Source organism: Tachysurus fulvidraco, chromosome 23, assembly GCF_022655615.1.
Source record: "Tachysurus fulvidraco isolate hzauxx_2018 chromosome 23, HZAU_PFXX_2.0, whole genome shotgun sequence".
NCBI lineage: Eukaryota > Metazoa > Chordata > Actinopteri > Siluriformes > Bagridae > Tachysurus > Tachysurus fulvidraco.
The window spans coordinates 1,388,406-1,408,207 of NC_062540.1; the positions used below are offsets into that span (position 1 = coordinate 1,388,406).

A 19,802-nucleotide genomic window follows, 5' to 3' on the forward strand; every position below is an offset into this window, starting at 1 on the left:
TTGTCTGACGTGGTACGAAAGCTTGTTGCTAATTTACATTAATTGCTTATCAAAAACACAGCAATAATAAAAATCACACTGATTCCTTATCACTCTGTACAGTTCTGTCTATCCATCAATCTCAACTGCCTGGTGCAGTGGTTTTGCAGTCTTTCCTTATAAACACCGGACACAATGCAGCATTACACACTCGATAGATCACTGAGATGAACACACGTTTGAGTTTTATTTATTCATTAAGTTTTAATGTTAGAATAAAAATCATTGTATTATTGGATGTTCAATAACCAGGGAAGTAACATCACATTACATACTAATAAACCAAAACATTAACTGAATCATAATACAGTGATACATACAGTATATTCATTACTTATACTAAATGAAAGATCATTTCTGCTTTGTGTAGTTCTGTGGTATAGAAAAAAAACACTATAAACAGAGTTTTAGGTTGATGGAATCTGTAGCCCAGTGAACCAGTGTTAATATATTCAATGATAGAGTACTTTTACTTCAAAGAACTTTTGTATGTTGCTCTGCATAAAAGCATCTGCCAAAATCTGTAAATGTAAATGTTACACAGCAATAAAGTTTTGTTCTGGTTGTATTAGATCTTCTCCTCCTTGAATAGAGTGCTAATAGAGTTCCCCTGCTCGCACTGGTACTCTCCATACTCAACCTTAGTGTGAAAGCCGTTGGTGATGGTCAGCTTGACCGGGATCACAACAGTCATCTCCTTCCTCACCACGTTCACTGTGAGTTTGGTGCGAGGAGGAATGCTGGCTGGCATGGAGACTCTGATACTTTCAGATGTAGTTTTGGTGTTGCTGCTGCCCTTCTCCACTAAAAAGGTGTTACTGACATTTAAGGTGCGATCACCTTTAAACCCAACCAGCGATAATTCAAATTTGGTTCCTAAACCAATCTGGGTGGAATTGCTGAACTTGAAGCTCTCAGTGACAGATCCTGAAAACCCTCGAGTCAGCTCAGTGGTGAAGATTTGTTTCTCAGATCCATAATTCACACCAGTGATGGAGTCGATGATGACTGTTTTTAAACTTTCTTTCTTTTTGTCCCATTCCACTTCAGCTTTAATGGTGGTTTTTCCAGCTTTAAGAGGACGGACGTGACTCAGACGGTTGTCAAACCAGTTGTACTTAGGAACATCACGACCAGCTCTGGCCACCAGGATATACCCACCTCTCTGTTTATGTTGATACAGAACCCAGGCTCCTCTCTGCACCTTGTGAGAAGATGTTTTGTCATTAAAAGTGCCATAATGCAAATTGGTCTCACAGTCGAGGACGAGGCTCCGGCCCTGATAATTCTTCTCTTCATACAGTGTGATCTGAGGATTGTCCAGATCTTCTGTCACCAGCTGTATTGAAGAAATGTCATCGTTGTAGTACACGCTGGCATATTCTCCTTCCTCATAGACAGTCGGTTCACCAGTGTAATTAGCACCTGTGTACGCCACCCATGGATTCCCGATGACTTTCAGAGAGGAGATGCAGTCATTAAAATTTAGTTGAATTAAATCCGGGACATCAGAAGTGAACTCTCTGCTGAGGCCATCAAAGTTACAATGTTCATAAACGATGATTTTGTTCATGGCTGAAGGAGTTGACTCAGAGAAAGACAGACAGTGCAGAAACCGACTCACAATTCAGCACGACTACAAGTCCGTCCGCCTCAATGTAGGCGTGTCACACATTTAAAATACCAAGGCGGTATTCTGATGAAGTCAAGAGTAAAAATTGCAGAGATCTCTGAGGCGTGGGATTGTAAACGTACCTGTCTGTAACCTTTTAAAATATCTATTTTATTGTAGAACATGAAGAACCCACCCTGTCCGTACAGTCTTCCGTCCTGGGAAGAGAAAGTAGTCTGGCTTGTTACGCAGTTCATTTCACTGTAGTTCAAACAGAATCACAGGGAGAGGAGACAGGTTCTACTGCTCCTTTTTCACTGCTGTTTTCTTCAGTTTAAATGAAAGCCCATTTAATGAGTTTACAGTTGTCTAACATGCCGGGTCATGCTCAAATACCTCTGATGGGTGTGTAAGAAAGTTGTGCATATAGCAAAAACCTACATGTTGTGGAAAATGAAGAACCCACCATGTTCAAATGGAGTTCATTTGTTCAGTGAACCATTGACTAGACTGTTTTTGCAATCTCTCTGTTAAAACCAAGATCACACTTTGTTCTGTTTTATGTAGTGATTTTTCAGACTTTCTTGTGAATACTGGACACAACACAGCATCACACCCTGAAATGAAGTTACGTATTTACAAATGCAGACTTCATATAGATCGATGAGATGAACACACATTTGAGCTTTATTAATACATTTATTTTTAATGCACATCATTAGGCACTAAAACTAGTACATGCAGGGAACAAATAAACCAAGACATTAACTGAATCATAATACAGTGATACATACGGCATACTAATTACTTATACTAAATGAAAGATCATTTCTGATTTGTGTTGGTCCATGTCAGAGCAAATCATCAGTGTTTTCTTCCTAACATGGCTGTATTAGAGCTTCTCCTCCCTGAATTCAGTGGTAATAGAGTTCCCCTGCTCGCACCGGTACTCTCCATACTCAACCTTACTGTGAGAGCCGCTGGTGAGGGTCACCTTGACCGGGATCACAACAGTCATCTCCTTCCTCACCACATTCACTGTGAGTTTGGTGCGAGGAGGAATGCTGGCTGGCAAGGAGACTTTGATACTTTCAGATGTAGTTTTGGTGTTGCTGCTGCCCTTCTCCACTGTAAACATGTTACTGACATTTAATATGAACTCATTTCTGGAACCAAACAGTGATAATTCAAATTTGGTTCCTAAACCAATCTGGGTCGAATTGCTGAACCTGAAGCTCTCAGTGACAGATCCTGAAAACTCTCGAGTCAGATCAGTGGTGAAGGTTTGTTTCTCAGATCCATAATTCACACCAGTGATGGAGTCGATGATGACTGTTTTTAAACTTTCTTTCTTTTTGTCCCATTCCAATTCAGCTTTAATTGTGGTTTTGCCAGCTTTAAGAGGACGGACGTGACTCAGTCGGTCGTCAAACCAGTCGTACTTAGGAACATCACGACCAGCTCTGGCCACCAGGATACACCCACCTCTCTGTCTATGTTGATACAGAACCCAGGCTCCTCTCTGCACCTTGTGAGAAGATATTTTGTCATTAAAATCGCCATAACGCAAATTGGTCTCACAGTCGAGGACGAGGCTCCGGCCCTTATAGTTCTCCTCTTCATAAAGTGTGATCTGAGGATTGTCCAGGGCTTCTGTCACCAGCTGTAGTGAAGAAATGTCATTGTTGTTTTGCACACTGGCATATTCTCCTTCCTCATAGACAGCCGGTTCACCAGTGTAATTAGTACCTGTGTACGCCACCCATGGATTCCCGATGACTTTCAGAGAGGAGATGCAGTTATCAAAATTTAGTTGAATTAAATCCGGGACATCAGAAGTGAACTCTCTGCTGAGGCCATTAAAGCCACTATTTTCATAGACGATGATCTTGTTCATGGCTGAAGGAGTTGACTCAGAGAAAGACAGACAGAGCAGAAAGCGACTCACTATACAGCACGACTACAAGTCCGTCCGCCTCAATTTAACTGTCACACATTTAAAATACCGAGGCGGTATTCTGATTAAGTCAAGAGTAAAAAATGCCGAGATCGCAGAGGCCTTGGATTGTAAACATACCTGTCTGTAACCTTTTAAAAGATCTATTTTGTTGTAGAACATGAAGAACCCACCCTGTCCACACAGTCTTCCATCCTAGAAAGAGGAAAGTAGTCTGGCTTGTTACGCTGTTCATTTCACTGTAGTTCAAACCTAATCACAGGGAGAGGTGACAGGTTCTACTGCTGTCATGTTCTGCTGCTTTTTTTCACTGCTGTTTTCATCAGTTAAAATGAAAGCACATTTATTGAGTTCACAGTCGTCTAACATGCCCCGCCATGCTCAAATACTTCAGATGGGTGTGTAAGAAAGTTGTACAATGTGCATAAAGCAGAAACCAAATGAGTTCCATGTTGAAGGAAAACAAACAAACAGTTAATTGTGTTGCGCTCACACAACTGCATTCCATTCTGATAATTAAAGTTACCTTAAGACCATAATTTATTATATATAATTTGCTGTGAGATTGTTATTGTTTTACTGATTTATTGACTGTTATATATATATAGTTTCTCTGAATTAGACTCTCTTTTTTTTTCAATTCTCCTGACTACACTAACACGAATTTTGCTGAAACAGTAGCATCTGGATGAACTGGCTAAATTTTGTAGAAGTGACTGTAACCACATCTACTGCCTACTTTGCTAACACAGTAGTTGCAACAATAACAAATGACATTTTGTCATGCTTTCTCTTCTGTGAATTTTGGCTTTTCACCAAATTAGCTTGCACTAATTACCTTCATGTCCTCATTTAACACATCCATATGTACACACACACACACCATATATCCATATATATATATCCAACACATCCATACACACACACACACACACACACACACACACACACACACACACACACACACACACACACACACACACACACACACACACAACACAATGAGACATTCCTTTTACTAATAAAACAAGTAGATAAGATACTCTAAGATTCTTATTCTTATAACCCTGTTGTAATGTGTTTCTTCTGTTAAGGCTTGTTTGACTTAAAATTATTTGCTCCTTACTTTCCTGACAGGGGCGTATTTTATTCATGTGTCAGAACACAACACTGTATTAACATCAGTTACACTTTGATTACTGATCTGTATATGTAATGTACCGCTGTCTTTATACCGTCATTACCCTTCATGTTTAGTATCCAAATGACCACAAAATTATCGGTTACTCATTTTTCAAACAATGGTGTATTTTATTTGAGCACGAAAGGCGCCATACCATCTTAATACACCTTGGATAAAACATTAAAGTCATCTAAAAGTTTTATAGCTAAACCACGCCCACAGACACCTGAAACAAAGGGAGTTTTCCCTCTGAAATCTCAGGCCGTAGTATTGGCCATCTCTCCAAAGATGGGTGGAGTTCGCGACCTTTAAATTGCCACAAAATTAAATTGCCAATCCGTGGTCAGACTTTCGGAACAGCTTGGAGACGACTCCATCTTCCTTCAAAGAAGTTCCAGCAAGCTTCGCTTCCAAGAACGACAACTGCTCTGATCTTCAGGATAACTTGGAAGAACATCTGACCCCACTCTAACTGACTCTTCAGATATTTCTCTGTTGCATCCGAATTCTTGTGCAGTAAGCCAATGCAAGTAACCGTTTCCTTTACCAACCAATTTAGATGCGTATTTTAAGTATGAACCTTGTATTGTGTCTTAAGGTGAATTTAAGTTTCCGGTGACGATGTCCCAGTTAATGTGTGATTAATTTTGAAGTTTAAGCTTGCCATTCCTTTCCTTCCTTTCTCTAATTTCTTCTTTCCAGTCTCTTCCTCCCTTTCCCCAATTTTAATTTCTTTTGTGTATTTTTATTTTCATATTTGTTCTCTCTATTTCTTTTGTTTGTTTGTGTAGTTAGTTTTATGTTGTGTTTGTCTCATTCATTAAACGCCATATTTTTGTGCCACAAGTAATTGTCTCTGAGTATCGCTCACAAACTTAAGGTACCTGCAACATGTGGTCTGAACTACATGCTCTATTAAGTTAATTTAATTTAAATCACGGTATAAAGAAAAAGGGGGAGTGAACCATTCTTGGCCGGGAAGATACCTCCTTCATAGAATTAATAAAGGTTACACGGCCTGTTTGCAGGACGAACAGACCAAATAAGCGCAACGTTAATTCCTTTACCGTCAATTTCAACTTATGTTAAAATATTTAGGAGTCACTGTAACACGTCATAATTACTTATAAATATTTACCTTGCTTCGCGAGCCAAAATCGCTACACTATTGTCTTGAACACTTTTCCCTTTCATTCTTTCTGACACTCTTCTGTTACACAACACTCCTGACACTTTTCTCTGCCCACTCCAACTCACCTGCACTCTCCTCTTTTCCACACTCCCAGGTGCACTGGATGATTGACCCCAAATACTTAAATGCCTGCACCTTCTTGACCTCAGCCTCCTGTAACCTCACTGGTCTACTTCCCTCCCTCTCATTCATACACATGTATTCTGTCTTACTACCACTGACTTTTATTTCTCTTCTTTCCAGAGAAGACCTCCATTTCCAGGTGTTCCTCTACCTGCTCTTTGCTCTCACTACAGATCACAATGTCTTTCAAAAACATCATTGTCCACAGAGATTCCTGTCTGACTTCATTCTTCAATCTGTCCATCACCATGACAAACAAAAAGAAACTCAAAGCACACTCTTGGTGCTTATGTAACTCTATGTTCCTCTCTCTTCTAGAAATAAGTGTTAACTACAGCTATTTCCATCCACTTAGCAAAGTCCACCACTATCTGTCTTTCCAGGCTGGTTTCCTTAACACTAAACCTTCCCATCATCTCATCACCTCTGTTCCCCTTACCAACATACCCGTTGAAGTCTGCTCCAATCATTACTTGACACTCTTTAACCTCTAAAACATTCCTCTCAAACTCATCCTTCAGGATCACTCCTATCCCATTTCTCTTCCTATCCAGACCATAATAAAACTAGAAGGAGACGGAGAGCAACCAGTGATGTTGCTGAAATGGATTCGACCACCAGAGGGCGCAAGAGCACAACATATGCCTGATCTCTTTAAATAGAGCTTTGTTTAAGTCTCTGCTGGTTATTCTGGTTATATTCTATGCTATGCTAGTTTCTCAGGCAAAAATATCTCATAATAATTCAGGCTTTTAGTAAATGTTTGAGCCTTTATTTACTCTTCGTATATTACTTACTTTGTGAGTTGAGCTCTCAACTCTGATTCAAAATGTCATAGAGTCCTAGTTCAAATTACACGATATGAATTTGGCTCAGTGTTTTAAACTGTGAACAATCATTTGTATGCTTTTATTCTTCAGTGCTTAAGTTTTTAATTTGGATCTAAATAAACTATCTAAATCTAAATATATAATATATATAATATATAAATATAACATATAAATCTAAACTAGGTCATATATTTGTAATAAGAAGATATCGCACCTCTGAGACCCAGGAAGCCTTTGAAAAGTGCAAGTAGGAGAAAAATGAATGACTTCCATGAAGTTTCCTGCAGATTGTAATGTTTTCATTATCTCACTGATACTATTAGTTGTGTATATATATGATTCAATGCTGCTGTTGTTCAATTCAGGACCATGACCAAATGGAGTCGAAATAAAAACATAAAAAAAGTCTATAAGCTACAAAATATTACCTTTTACTCTTTTTTTAAAACCTACTTAGTTCAACTAGTTGCCGATCATTTGTGCACTGAACCTGTCAAAACCAAGATCGTACTTAATGTTATTTTGTGCAGTGGATTTACAGAAACTTCTTTATTTACAAATGCAGCCTTCATAAAAATCACTGAGACAAACACACTTTTTGGTTTTATTTCATTTTAATATTAGAATAAAAATCATTGTATAATTGGATGTTCAATAACCAGGCCAGTAAGATCACATTACATGCCTGCACATTGTTCCATCATTAGGTACTGAAGTAATTATACTGATGTCCCTTAGTGACACGTGTTCCCACTAAAGGATGTGTTCTAGTTTGCATGGGTTAGATTTGAAAACACAAGATCAACAATTAGAGTTGGTCTTACCTTGAACACAGGTGTCCTTCGAAGCCCCTCGGCCTTCTAACAAAGGATCCTCTTCAAGTTCTTCTACCTATTCTATTGTTTGAATCTTTAGATGAAGGATTCAGACATAGACCTTTTTGTCTCTTGTTTTTATTAAAAGTAGTATAATACAAATAGGTGTGTTTAATAAATGTAAAGTAAAAGAAAAGAAAATTACAAACAAAATCTCCTTCAAATAGTCAAACAATTCTAGCATAAGTAAAAATAAGTAAAATGCAAAGATAAAACAAACCAAGAAACCTCAAGGTGAATTCACACCAATAACTCGTTCTAAAACCCTATTTATACCATTTATTAGTATGATTCCATAACGTTGCATCCTGTCAGGTCTCCCATGATCTCATGCTTTGCAAAAACATCCTGAGAAGTCTCCTCAGCTGCATGGCTGACTGTGTGTTCTTATTCTGCTGGCACAAAACCTCGTGATTTCCTTTTAAGCTTTCACTGGTACTCTCTGTCTTAATATCTAAACATACTATTGAACATTATATCATTTCTTAATCACAAAATGAATACATACATTCATATAAAAGGTAAAGGAATATTATCATTCTATAAAATGAAAAAGAAAACTTATAACAATTCTATAATCTTCTTTCAGCAAGATGATGGGTTTTGATCCAACTGTCTAGGTACAGTGTCTGTTCCTCCTGTTGAATCAGCTTCCTTCTGGATCTCTTCTTCATAGTTTTAATCATATACATTTAGTTCCTTTATTTCACACAACAATTTACCCATTTCTTTTAGTTTATTTTCCACAGCTTCCTTCGTCTTTGCTTTCTGTCTTTGTTGTCTTTTATTTTGTTTCTCTCTTTTTGCTGCATTAATTTCACTTTGTTTCTTTATTGTATTGGATGAGATTGTCACATATAGATAACCAGGTGCACGTTGTATGGCAGGTCCACGTGATATGGCAGATACTACACTCCTAAAATATCTATCCACAGTACTAAAACTAGTACATGCAGGGTACTAATAAACCAAAACATTAACTGAATCATAATACAGTGATACATACAGTATATTAATTACTTATACTAAATGAAAGAAAGATTCTGCTTTGTGTTGGTCCGTGTCGCAACACAGAATCAATGTATTGTACTAACATGGCTGTATTAGATCTTCTCCTCCTTGAATTCAGTGGTAATAGAGTTCCCTCGCTCACACCGGTACTCTCCATACTCAACCTTAGTGTGAAAGCCGTTGGTGATGGTCAGCTTGACTGGGATCACAACAGTCATCTCCTTCCTCACCACGTTCACAGTGAGTTTGGTGCGAGGAGGAATGCTGGCTGGCATGGAGACTCTGATAGTTTCAGATGTAGATCTGGTGTTGCTGCTGCCCTTCTCCACTGTAAAGGTGTTACTGACATTTAAGGTGCGCTCACCTTTAAAAGAAGACATTGTAAATTCAAATTTGGCTCCAAAACTAATCTGGGTGGAATTGCTGAAGTTGAAGCTCTCAGTGACAGATCCTGAATAAACTCGAGTCAGATCAGTGGTGAAGGTTTGTCTCTCAGATCCATAATTCACACCAGTGATGGAGTCGATGATGACTGTTTTTAAAGTTTCTTCCTTTTTGTCCCATTCCATTTCAGCTTCAATGGTGGTTTTGCCAGCTTTAAGAGGACGGATGTGACTCAGACGGTTGTCAAACCAGTCATACTTAGGAACATCATGACCAGCTCTGGCCACCCGGATATACCCACCTCTCTGTTTATGTTGATACAGAACCCAGGCTCCTCTCTGCACCTTGTGAGAAGATGCTTTGTCATTAAAATCGCCATAACGCAAATTGGTCTCACAGTCGAGGATGAGGCTCCGGCCCTTATAGTTCTCCTCTTCATAGAGTGTGATCTGAGGATTGTTCAGGGCTTCTGTCACCATCTGTAGTGAAGAAATGTCGTCGTTGTAATACACGTTAGCATATTCTCCTTCCTCATAGACAGTCGGTTCACCAGTGTAATTAGCACCTGTGTACGCCACCCATGGATTCCCGATGACTTTCAGAGAGGAGATGCAGTCATCAAAATTTAGTTTATTTAAATCAGGGACATCAGAAGTGAACTCTCTGCTGAGGCCATCAAAGTCACAAAGTTCATAGACGATGATCTTGTTCATGGCTGAAGCTTGCAGTTTGCTCAGAGACTTACAGACAGTGCAGAACACGATGAGAGTGAGAATCTGTGAAGATTATTCAAGTGTGTATTTCTATATATACTGTAGCTGCTTTGTGGTGTAAACTGGACAACTGTCAAACGGTTACAGCTCCTCCCTAAAAAAGTAACAACAACAGATTAAACAAACAAACAAAAACGTCTCAGCCCAAATTTTAAGATGATCTTCCCAGATCATTGAATAGATCATAGTGTCATCAAGGTATACTTCACTTTGCAATGCATGACGGAATATATACAGTCAAGCCCGGAATTATTCATAACCCAAATTCTGACTTAAAGTTACTTTTATTCAACCAGCAATTTTTTCTTGTTTAGAAATGACACGAACGTCTCCCAGAAGACAATAAGACGATGTACAAGAGGCATCATTGTGGAAAAAAATATTAATCATCTTTGAACAAAAAGTGGCATGTCCAAAATTATTCATACCCTTCTCAATAGTCAATAGAAAAGCCTAAATTGGCTATTACAGCAATCAAACACTTGCTATAATTGCTGGTTGGAGGGTCTCCTTGCCATCACCCTGATCCTTAGCTCCCACCACAGATTCTTAATTGGATTCAAGTCAGGACTCTGGCTGGGCCATTGAAAAGTGTTAATGTTTTTGTTTGCTAACCATTTCTTCACCACTTTTGCTGTGTGCTTTGGGTCGTTGTCGTGCTGAAATGTCCACTGGTGCACAAGGCAAAGTTTCTCTGCAGACTGCCTGATGTTGTTCTTGAGAATTTTGATGTATTGCTCCTTTTTCATGGTGCCATTTATTGCCATATACATGGTGCTGTGATTAGGTTCCCTGGTCCACCAGCTGAAAAACACCCCAAAATATTAAGTTTCCACCACCATGTTTGACAGTGGGGATGGTGTTCTTACGATTGAAGGCTTCTCCTTTTTTATGTCAAATGAAAGCTACAGATTGTGGCCAAACAATTCAATTTTTGTTTCATCTGACCATAAAACAGAAGACCAGAAGTCTTCTTCTTTGTCTAGATGAGCATTTGCAAAGGCCAAGCGGGCTTTTGTGTACCTTATCTGTAGAAGTGGTGTCCTCCTTGGTCTGCGTCCGTTGAACCCAGCGGTGTGCAGTATCTGTTGGACTGACTGCCTTGAGATGTTGCTACCAGCAGAGCCCAGATTCATCAGGATGGCCTTGGTGGTGATACTTTTACCTCTCTCACTATCCTCCTGGCCAGCACAGGTGTCACTTTTGGCTTCCGACCACGTCCTCTGAAATTTTTCACAGTGCGGATCGTCTTGAATTTTTTAATAATACTTTGCACTGTAGCCACTGGAACTTTTAGATAAGGTCTTATAGCCCTTTCCTGACTTGTGAGCAGCCACAATGCGCAGCCACAGGTCCTCGGTGAGCTCCTTTGTCTTAGCCATGACTGTCCACAAACCAACAGCAGAGAGCTTCTGTTTTTCACCTGTTGAGTTGATTAAAACAGCTGTTCCCAATGAATCAGGGTAATTAGGATGCTTTAGAACAGCTTGGACTGTTTGGAATGGTATCAATCTTTGGATTTTCCCATAGACTGTGACAGTTTGCAAAGGGTATGAATAATTTTAGACATGCCACTTTTTGTTCAACTGTAAATAAAAGATGAGTAATAATTTTTTCCACAATGATGCCTCTTATACACCGTCTTATTATCTTCTGGGAGACGTCTGTGTCATTTTTAATCAAGAAAAAACTTGCTGGTTGAATAAAAGTAACTTTAATTCAGAATTTGCCAGGGGTATGAATAATTTCGGGGCGTGACTGTATATATATCAGGAGTAACAAATGCAGAGATGCCAGAGACATATGGTGTAAATGTAATTGCATTTAACCGTTTAAAAGTTCTATTTTGGTGTAGAACATGAAGAACCCACTCTGTCCACACAGTCTTCCATCCTGGGAGAAGGACAGGAGACCGGTTTGTTATGATGTTTTTCTATAATCCTGACTACACTAACACCTATTACGCTGAGACAGTAACATCTGGGTAAACGCCCTACATTTTGCAGAAGTGACTGTACTCACATGTACTGCCTTTTTTGCTGATACAGTAACATCCAAATTGACTCGTTGCACAATAACAAAAGACATTTTTCTGAAACATTAAAAACTACAGTATGTTTTACAGTGTTCTGTTTTCTGATACACGGATGACTTCCTTTATAGGCTTAGTAAATATATATCTATACATATTCTAGTTCAACTAGTTGCGATCATTTGTGCACTGAAGCTGTATTTACAAGCTCTCTGTCAAAACCAAGATCGTACTTAATGTTATTTTGTGCAGTGGATTTACAGAAACTTCTTTTTTTTTACAAATGCAGCCTTCATAAATATCACTGAGACAAACACACTTTTTTTTAGTTTTATTTCATTTTAATGTTAGAATAAAAATCATTGTATAATTGGATGTACAATAACCAGGCCAGTAAGATCACATTTCATGCCTGCACATTGTTCCATCATTAGGTACTAAAATGACTACATGCAGGGTACTAATAAACCAAAACATTAACTGAATCATAATACAGTGATACATACTGTATATTAATTACTTATACTAAATGAAAGAAAGATTCTGCTTTGTGTTGGTCCGTGTCACAACACAGCATCAATGTATTGTTCTAACATGGCTGTATTAGAGCTTCTCCTCCTTGAAATCAGTGATAATAGAGTTCCCCTGCTGACACCGGTACTCTCCATACTCAACCTTACTGTGAGAGCCACTGGTGATGGTCAGCTTGACCGGGATCACAACAATCATCTCCTTCCTCAATAACTTCACTGTGAGTTTGGTGCGAGGAGGAATGCTGGCTGGCAAGGAGACTCTGATACTTTCAGATGTAGTTCTGGTGTTGCTGCTGCCCTTCTCCACTGTAAAGGTCTCACTGACATTTAAGCTGAACTCAGTACTAAAACCAAACAGTGAAAATCCAAATTTGGTTCCAAAACCAATCTGGGTGGAATCGCTGAACCTGAAGCTCTCAGTGACAGATCCTGAATACTCTCGAGTCAGATCAGTGGTGAAGGTTTGTCTCTCAGATCCATAATTCACACCAGTGATGGAGTCGATGATGACTGTTTTTAAACTTTCTTTCTTTTTGTCCCATTGCAATTCAGCTTTAATGGTGGGTTTGCCAGCTTTAAGAGGATGGACATGAGACAGATGGTTGTCAAACCAGTCGTACTTAGGAACATCACGACCAGCTCTGGCCACCAGGATATGCCCACCTCTCTGTTCATGTTCATACAGAACCCAGGCTCCTCTCTGCACTTTGTGAGAAGATGTTTTGTCATTAAAATCACCATAACACAAATTGGTCTCACAGTCGAGGACGAGGCTCCGGCCCTTATAGTTCTCCTCTTCATACAGTGTGATCTGAGAATTGTCCAGGTCTTCTGTCACCAGCTGTAGTGAAGAAATGTCATCGTTGTATTGCACCGTGTCATATTCTCCTTCCTCATATACAGTCGGTTCACCAGTGTAATTAGCACCCATGTACGCCACCCATGGATTCCCGATGACTTTCACAGAGGAGATGCAGTTATCAAAACTCAGTTTATTTAAATCAGGGACATCAGAAGTGAACTCTTTGCTGAGGCCCTTAAAGTACCAATGTTCATAGATGATGATCTTGTTCATGGCTGAAGGAGCTTGCAGGTTGCCCAGAGACTTACAGACAGTGCAGAACACGATGAAAGCGAGTATCTGTGAAGATTATTCAAGTGTGTATTTCTATATATACTGTAGCTGTTGGTGGTGTGAAAAGTAGAAACACACATTTTACAGTAACTGTCATACTGTTACAGCTCCTCCCTAAAAAAGTAACAACAACAACAGATTAAACAAACAAATGTGTCAGCCAAAAACAAACAAAAAAATTCTCAGCCAAACTTTTAAGACGACCTTCCCAGATCAGTGAATAGATCATAGTGTCATCAAGGTACAGTATACTTCACTTTGCAATTCTGCGCCCCTAACAAGACTCTCTGCCTTAATGGTGGACATGTCATGCATGATGGAATATATATTTGTAAGTTGGGAGTAACAAATGCAGAGATGCCAGAGACATATGGTGTAAATGTAATTGCATGTAATTTTTTAAAAGCTCTATTTTGGTGTAGAACATGAAGAACCCACTCTGTCCACACAGTCTTCCATCCTGGGAAAAGGACAGGAGACCGGTTTGTTATGTCGTTACCGTGGTCCAAACAGAATCACAGGTATGTGTTAGGTTTTACTGCTGTCAGGTTCTACTGTCCTCACGGCAAACATTTCCAGTCCTTACCACCTCTAAACAATAGGTGTGCATCAGTGCCTTAGAGCTCCCTGTGACTGTATACTGGATGGAATGCACATGACACCTTCCATCCACATCCATAACTCCTTTATGCTCCATCAGCTCAAACAATTGTGAGATGAAATTAGACCCTTGGTTTGTCTGACTGACCTTAGATAAACAGAAAATCTAGCAGAACTTGTTTCTCTGAATTAGATTCTTTTCTTTTTTCGATAATCCTGACTACACTAACACTTATTATGCTGAGACAGTAACATCTGGGTAAGCTGCCTACATTTAGCAGAAGTGACTGTACTCACATGTACTGCCTTCTTTGCTGATACAGTAACATCCAAATTGACTAGTTGCACAATAACAAAAGACATTTTTCTGAAACATTAAAAACTACAGTATGTTGTTCTGTTTTACTGATAGAGTTTGGGATTTGGGGCATTGGGGCAGTTCTGTGATAAACAGAGAGCTAGTAATGAAAAGAGCCATTTTACCATGATGTCATGATGACTATTGTCTTATTAAATCAGATGTGAGTGTGTCCATAAAATGTCAAACAAACATTTTCTTAGAGAAAACGTCACCCTTTATTAATGATTTCCAACTTTCTTTGAGTCCATTTTTGAGGAGGGTCTGCTGTCCCTCTTTGTGTTGTTACCATAGAAACAATCACATATCTGAACAATGCATTTATATAAATTTGAGATTGGCAGCTGCACCACTGTCAGAACTGATGTTCTGGAAAATTAATCAACACTTTAATCAAGTCCTGACCAATCAGAATTAAGAGCTGAACAGTGTTGTCGTGTATTTGCTCAAACTCGATACTTAATGAGTGTCATGATACAGAACAACACACTTTAATGCTTTTATAGATGAGCTAAAGGTGGATTTTTGTTGTTCAGGTTATCAGAGATGATGATGATGTACTGTGGTGTTAAAGGTAAGTGTTTAATGTCACTGTCTGTTTTATCGGTAAGATCTTCAGAGGTCGAGATTGAGAGCCGTTACAAAAAAATGGAAAGAGTGTCTCGGTAAAAGTGTGTGTTATAGTGTGTAAGTGCGAATTGGTCAGAAGATCAGTAAATGTCACTTTCCCCTTCATCCAATCCAGATGCACTCTGACCTTCTGTGGTTTGTCTTTAGCTCTGAAGATGCCACCTGCCTGTCCTGGGCAGAGCGTGTGGTAACTTCCTTTACTGTAGCTCATGCTACACACTGCATTACAGAAGGAGTTCCTCTTTCTCAGAGCAGACTCTCTGATCACTCCCAGCTCCCAGATTGCACTGTCCCCAACCTTGACGTCCCAGAAGTGCGAGCCTTCATTAAAGCTCTCACAGCCCAGGACACACGTAATGCTGTCGAATCTCTCCAGATTATCAGGAAGCAGCACTTCCTGTTTTCTGTGGTCCACAACAGTGAGATCTTCAGACACACGGAGCTGAGCGTGTGCAGTGTTGGGGTCCAGAGTAACAGAAGCTAAGAGAAGATGAAAAGTCTTGTAAATTCAAGGATAATTCAAGGATAATTCATGCAATTGTATACTGTTTATTTGAAAGCATTAGAAGTGCAGTTTCTTGTCGCTTCTCATTGTTCAAGTTGTTGAGGTTGATTTGGGATTTAGAAAGTAATTAATAAGTAAGTAGATCAAATTAGTAAAAAGACCAATATTTTGTAGAGATAGTAATTATTACATTAATCTAATTAGACTGGTTGAAGATGCAATTTATAGTTAGTAATTAAGAACTATTTTAGAGTAAATTCACAACTGTTATAATATCAGAGGTGAAACTGGAAGAACAGTATTTTATTAAACCTCTTAATTTAATTTTCATGTATAGGTGCAATCCTGCAGGCATTTAAAGAATGTGGCAGCAGATTAAAATGAAATATAAAAACATAATTCAATCATGTAAGCCTTGAGCATATTATAGCTGTAAAGTACCTGGCTTTACAAACATTTGACATAGTAAATAACTAAATAGCATTCAGTGTCTAGCAGCGCAGCAGCATTTTTATTATGGGTCAAAATGTTCATTCAGGGGGGGCATGGTGGCTTAGTGGTTTGCCTCACACCTCCAGGGTTGGGGGTTCGATTCCTGCCTCAGCCTTGTGTGTGGGGAGTTTGCAAGTTCTCCCTGTGCCTCAGGGGGTTTCCTACGGGTACTCCGGTTTCCTCCCCCGGTCCAAAGACATGCTTGGTAGGTTGATTGGCATCTCTGGAAAATTGTCCATAGTGTGTGTGTGAGTGTGTGAGTGAATGTGAGTGTGTGCGTACCCTGCGATGGGTTGTCACTCCGTCCAGGGTGTATCCTGCCTTGATGCCCGATGACGCCTGAGATAGGCACAGGCTCCCGGTGATAAGCGGTAGAAAATGAGTGAATGAGTGAGAGTGAGTGAGTAAATGTTCATTCTCATTTGACTACTCAGCCAGCAGAAAGAAGGCAAAGGCTCACAAAACAGGAGGAGGACCTGCACCACCACCTCTGACAAATGCAGAGGAGATGGTCCTGAGCCTGAATGCTGGAAGGCCAATGGCTGAGGGAATTCCTGGAGGGACTTCATCACAACCAGTCACTCCAGAAGATTTAAGTGCCTTCGTAAAACGTAAGAGGTCTACCTACAGTATGTGTTATTTTTATATAGACTTTTTGTTATATTTCCATTTATTAGTTCGGGTTGAGTTTTTCGTTGGTCCCAACAAATTAGGATGGTAATATCAGTCTCTTGGAGCCTCCTGTCCCAACAGAACCCCAGACAGTTGTAAGTAGCCTACTCAATACACTATAAATTATGACAAATAGTATTATAAAGTGTTCTTTATGAAATGCTCATCTTCACAGGATGATGGGGATGAAGAAACCACAGAGAGGCCTACAGAGGTAATGTTAATATTATGTGTCTACACATCAAACAATCTACACATTCACAATCTACACCCCGTGAGTGTGGAAGAGCAGCAGGAGGAAAGTCCATCAACTACTGGTGCACAGATGAACACAGTTCAGTGATTTACAGTAAATGCTACAGTTTAATTCTGTAGAATTTTAGAACTACATCATGTAACTCTAATCTACTGTATTTTCAGTTGCCAGTTAAAGAGTTATATAGACTTTTTCTGATAGAAGATAAAAAGATAGAAAAAAGCAGCAAAGAACTGGTATACTTGGACCGCCAAATCCAAAAGGCAGATCTGGAAATCGAGATTATGAAACAAAAACTAAAGGTACTGAGTGTATGGTCACAGGTGAATTCTATGAAGTATTGAAACTATATCAAAATCTACATTTTTTTTTAAAATAAAGAACACCATATAAATTGCTGTGAGTTTGTGTTCATTCATTTTCTTTTTTTTTTGTTTTGTGTTGGTGGAGGATATCATGATTAATTAGCCTTACTAATATGTTCTGCATCCCCGATGTTATACTAAAAACTACCATTTGCAAAGAAACATAAGGCAACTCAAAGCATCTGCAAGGATGTACTATAAGAGCACGGCCGCGATGGCTGATGTTTCTGATGTAAGGATGGATGAGATTATGGATGTATCTTATTGACTGTAAAGAAAAACGGTACAGCTCAAATAAAAATGCATAGGGATATGACCAAAAATCCACTCTGGGCCTCAAAATCCTCTCCCGATGTAAATGTAACTCCCTACGAATTAATACAGCATCATCATCCATAAAAGGACGTGACATTTCATTCCCTTTGCTGCTAACTGTGTAACTGAAATGTGTGCAATGAATGAGGTGTTTAAACCTCGCTTCCTCTTTAAAAAAAGGGGAGGAGACCGAAAAAAACTCCGGGTTTACCGAAGAAAACCTGTAACTGAGGTAACTGACTCATTTTGGGTTAAATTCAACCCAGCAGTGTATGTTACTATGGTAACTGACTGAGTATAACTTACCTCTCTTTCAGAAACAGGCTTAACTTAACTTGTTTTCTCAGGTTTAACATTAATCCCTTTCTGAAACAGAAAAACAAGCATTTCAGGGTTAACATACTCAGAGTTTTCAGTTAACCTCCTTTCTGAAACAGGCCCCTGGAGTTTTAGTTCCTCTTCTATCACTAGTCTGTCGCTAGAGGGTGCCAGAGAGTAACCTGTGATGTTGCTAGACTGGATTCGACCACCAGAGGGCGCCGTAGAATGCTGGCTTTGTTATACAGGTAATTAGTGAAAATCAGCACCACATGTGTCTGGATCTATTTAAAGAGAGCTTTCCTTTTTCTGCGTTCACTCTTGAGGTGGATCTGTGTGCTGGTGCTCAAGGCTCACATGGTGATTCTGGTGAAAGTGTTTGCTATGCTAGTGTCTCTGGCTTCTCTTTCAAAATAAATACATAAATAAATTAAACTAATTCTACACTCTAAAAACTGCTGGGTTAAAAACAACCCAATTTGGGTTATTTTGGCAACCCAGCGCTGGGTTAAAAAAGGGACGAACCCAATGCTGGGTTATTTTAACCCAACTATTAGTTGCTGGGTTGAATTTAACCCAAAATGGGTCAGAAATTTAAATGATTAAAATAATGAATCTACAGCAATACTTACTTCAGTAATCCAACCCCACCCATGGGAAACACGGGAGTATGTGGAAGCATACTGATCTAAATAAAATGTCATCCTTCGTTTTATTAATATACATTTTCTTATTTTTGTAAAGGACGTCTAGGCTAAAATAGCAAACCTTAAATCTAATATATAATATGTCTAATATGCTTAGCTGATTTTGTCATAACATGTAAAACGCTCGCATTCTATGAAAATGTATCAAATATCACAGTAAATGCATCACTGACTTCAGTCAGAAAAATGTACTTTAAGAATACAAATTTAAAATATAAAAACATTTCATAACATTTACATAAACCTCAATATCTGAAGGTATAAGAATCACCAGTAAGAATGATCAATTGCAATGTAATTGCGGTGTTGTATAAGAAAAATAGAAGAATTTAGAATAATGAACATGCATCAAACGGACTGCAGTCAGGAAAATTTACTTCCAATTAAATACGTGTATGAAATATGAAAACATTTCATGTAACAGTGTAAAGTTAAAGAACACAGAATCCAATGAAGCAGTCAGGTCACAGTAATAAAAATAAAAGTTTATTAACTATACACAGTTTAATTAATAATAAAAAAACAAACAAAGAAACAAACAAAAAATGAGTTACAGTTTGTCTGCAAAAATCAATGCTTTCAGAACTCTCACTGCTGGTGTCTCCTCCCCAGGAAGTCCATACACCACAGTGTGTAGAAACTGCCACACCAGTAAACAGTGATTGCTGCCATCAACTAATTACATAGAAAATATTAATGTCAGTCAAAAGGCATTTTATCCAAGAATTGCTCCTAAATTATTCCTGGGTGTGTCACGAATAAAATGGCTGTCGAACATGATTAGTTTCAAACCTTATTTAGCCTGAGCTGACCTCAGACATTCCCGCTTGTTTCAAATTAACCAAAGGCTGTACAGGAGTATAGGAATTTAAATTTAATCCTGAAAAAAAACTATATATTATGTA

General features: G+C 38.9%; 4 protein-coding genes across 4 annotated transcripts; all 4 read right to left on the reverse strand.

Moving 5' to 3' along the window:
- Positions 1–258: 258 nt before the first annotated feature.
- LOC113654941 (epidermal differentiation-specific protein-like) lies at positions 259–1,943 on the reverse strand. The gene has a single exon (XM_027165234.2). It carries the CDS (start codon positions 1,610–1,612, stop codon positions 608–610), a length of 1,005 nt encoding a protein of 334 aa, XP_027021035.2. The 5' UTR covers positions 1,613–1,943; the 3' UTR covers positions 259–607.
- A 372-nt stretch (positions 1,944–2,315) lies between these two features.
- On the reverse strand, positions 2,316–3,928 carry LOC113654932 (epidermal differentiation-specific protein-like). Its single transcript, XM_047807105.1, has 2 exons — positions 3,729–3,928; positions 2,316–3,550 (listed from the first exon to the last, which is right to left on the reverse strand). Exons 1-2 carry the CDS (start codon positions 3,841–3,843, stop codon positions 2,544–2,546), a joined length of 1,122 nt encoding a protein of 373 aa, XP_047663061.1. The 5' UTR covers positions 3,844–3,928; the 3' UTR covers positions 2,316–2,543.
- A 4,608-nt stretch (positions 3,929–8,536) lies between these two features.
- Positions 8,537–9,998, reverse strand: LOC113654966 (epidermal differentiation-specific protein-like). Its single transcript, XM_027165269.2, has one exon. It carries the CDS (start codon positions 9,917–9,919, stop codon positions 8,915–8,917), a length of 1,005 nt encoding a protein of 334 aa, XP_027021070.2. The 5' UTR covers positions 9,920–9,998; the 3' UTR covers positions 8,537–8,914.
- Positions 9,999–12,366: 2,368 nt separating this feature from the next.
- On the reverse strand, positions 12,367–13,703 carry LOC125140036 (epidermal differentiation-specific protein-like). Its single transcript, XM_047807113.1, has one exon. It carries the CDS (start codon positions 13,617–13,619, stop codon positions 12,615–12,617), a length of 1,005 nt encoding a protein of 334 aa, XP_047663069.1. The 5' UTR covers positions 13,620–13,703; the 3' UTR covers positions 12,367–12,614.
- Between the last annotated feature and the right edge of the window lie 6,099 nt (positions 13,704–19,802).

Coding starts and splice junctions, on each gene's coding strand:
- LOC113654941 (XM_027165234.2), bottom strand. CDS start 1,612: ATGAACAAAATCATCGTTTATGAACATTGTAACTTTGATGGCCTCAGC.
- LOC125140036 (XM_047807113.1), bottom strand. CDS start 13,619: ATGAACAAGATCATCATCTATGAACATTGGTACTTTAAGGGCCTCAGC.
- LOC113654966 (XM_027165269.2), bottom strand. CDS start 9,919: ATGAACAAGATCATCGTCTATGAACTTTGTGACTTTGATGGCCTCAGC.
- LOC113654932 (XM_047807105.1), bottom strand. CDS start 3,843: ATGAACAGCGTAACAAGCCAGACTACTTTCCTCTTTCTAGGATGGAAG. Junction 3,551..3,728: donor TTTTAAAAGGTTACAGACAG/GTATGTTTACAA, acceptor CAACTCCTTCAG/CCATGAACAAGATCATCGTC.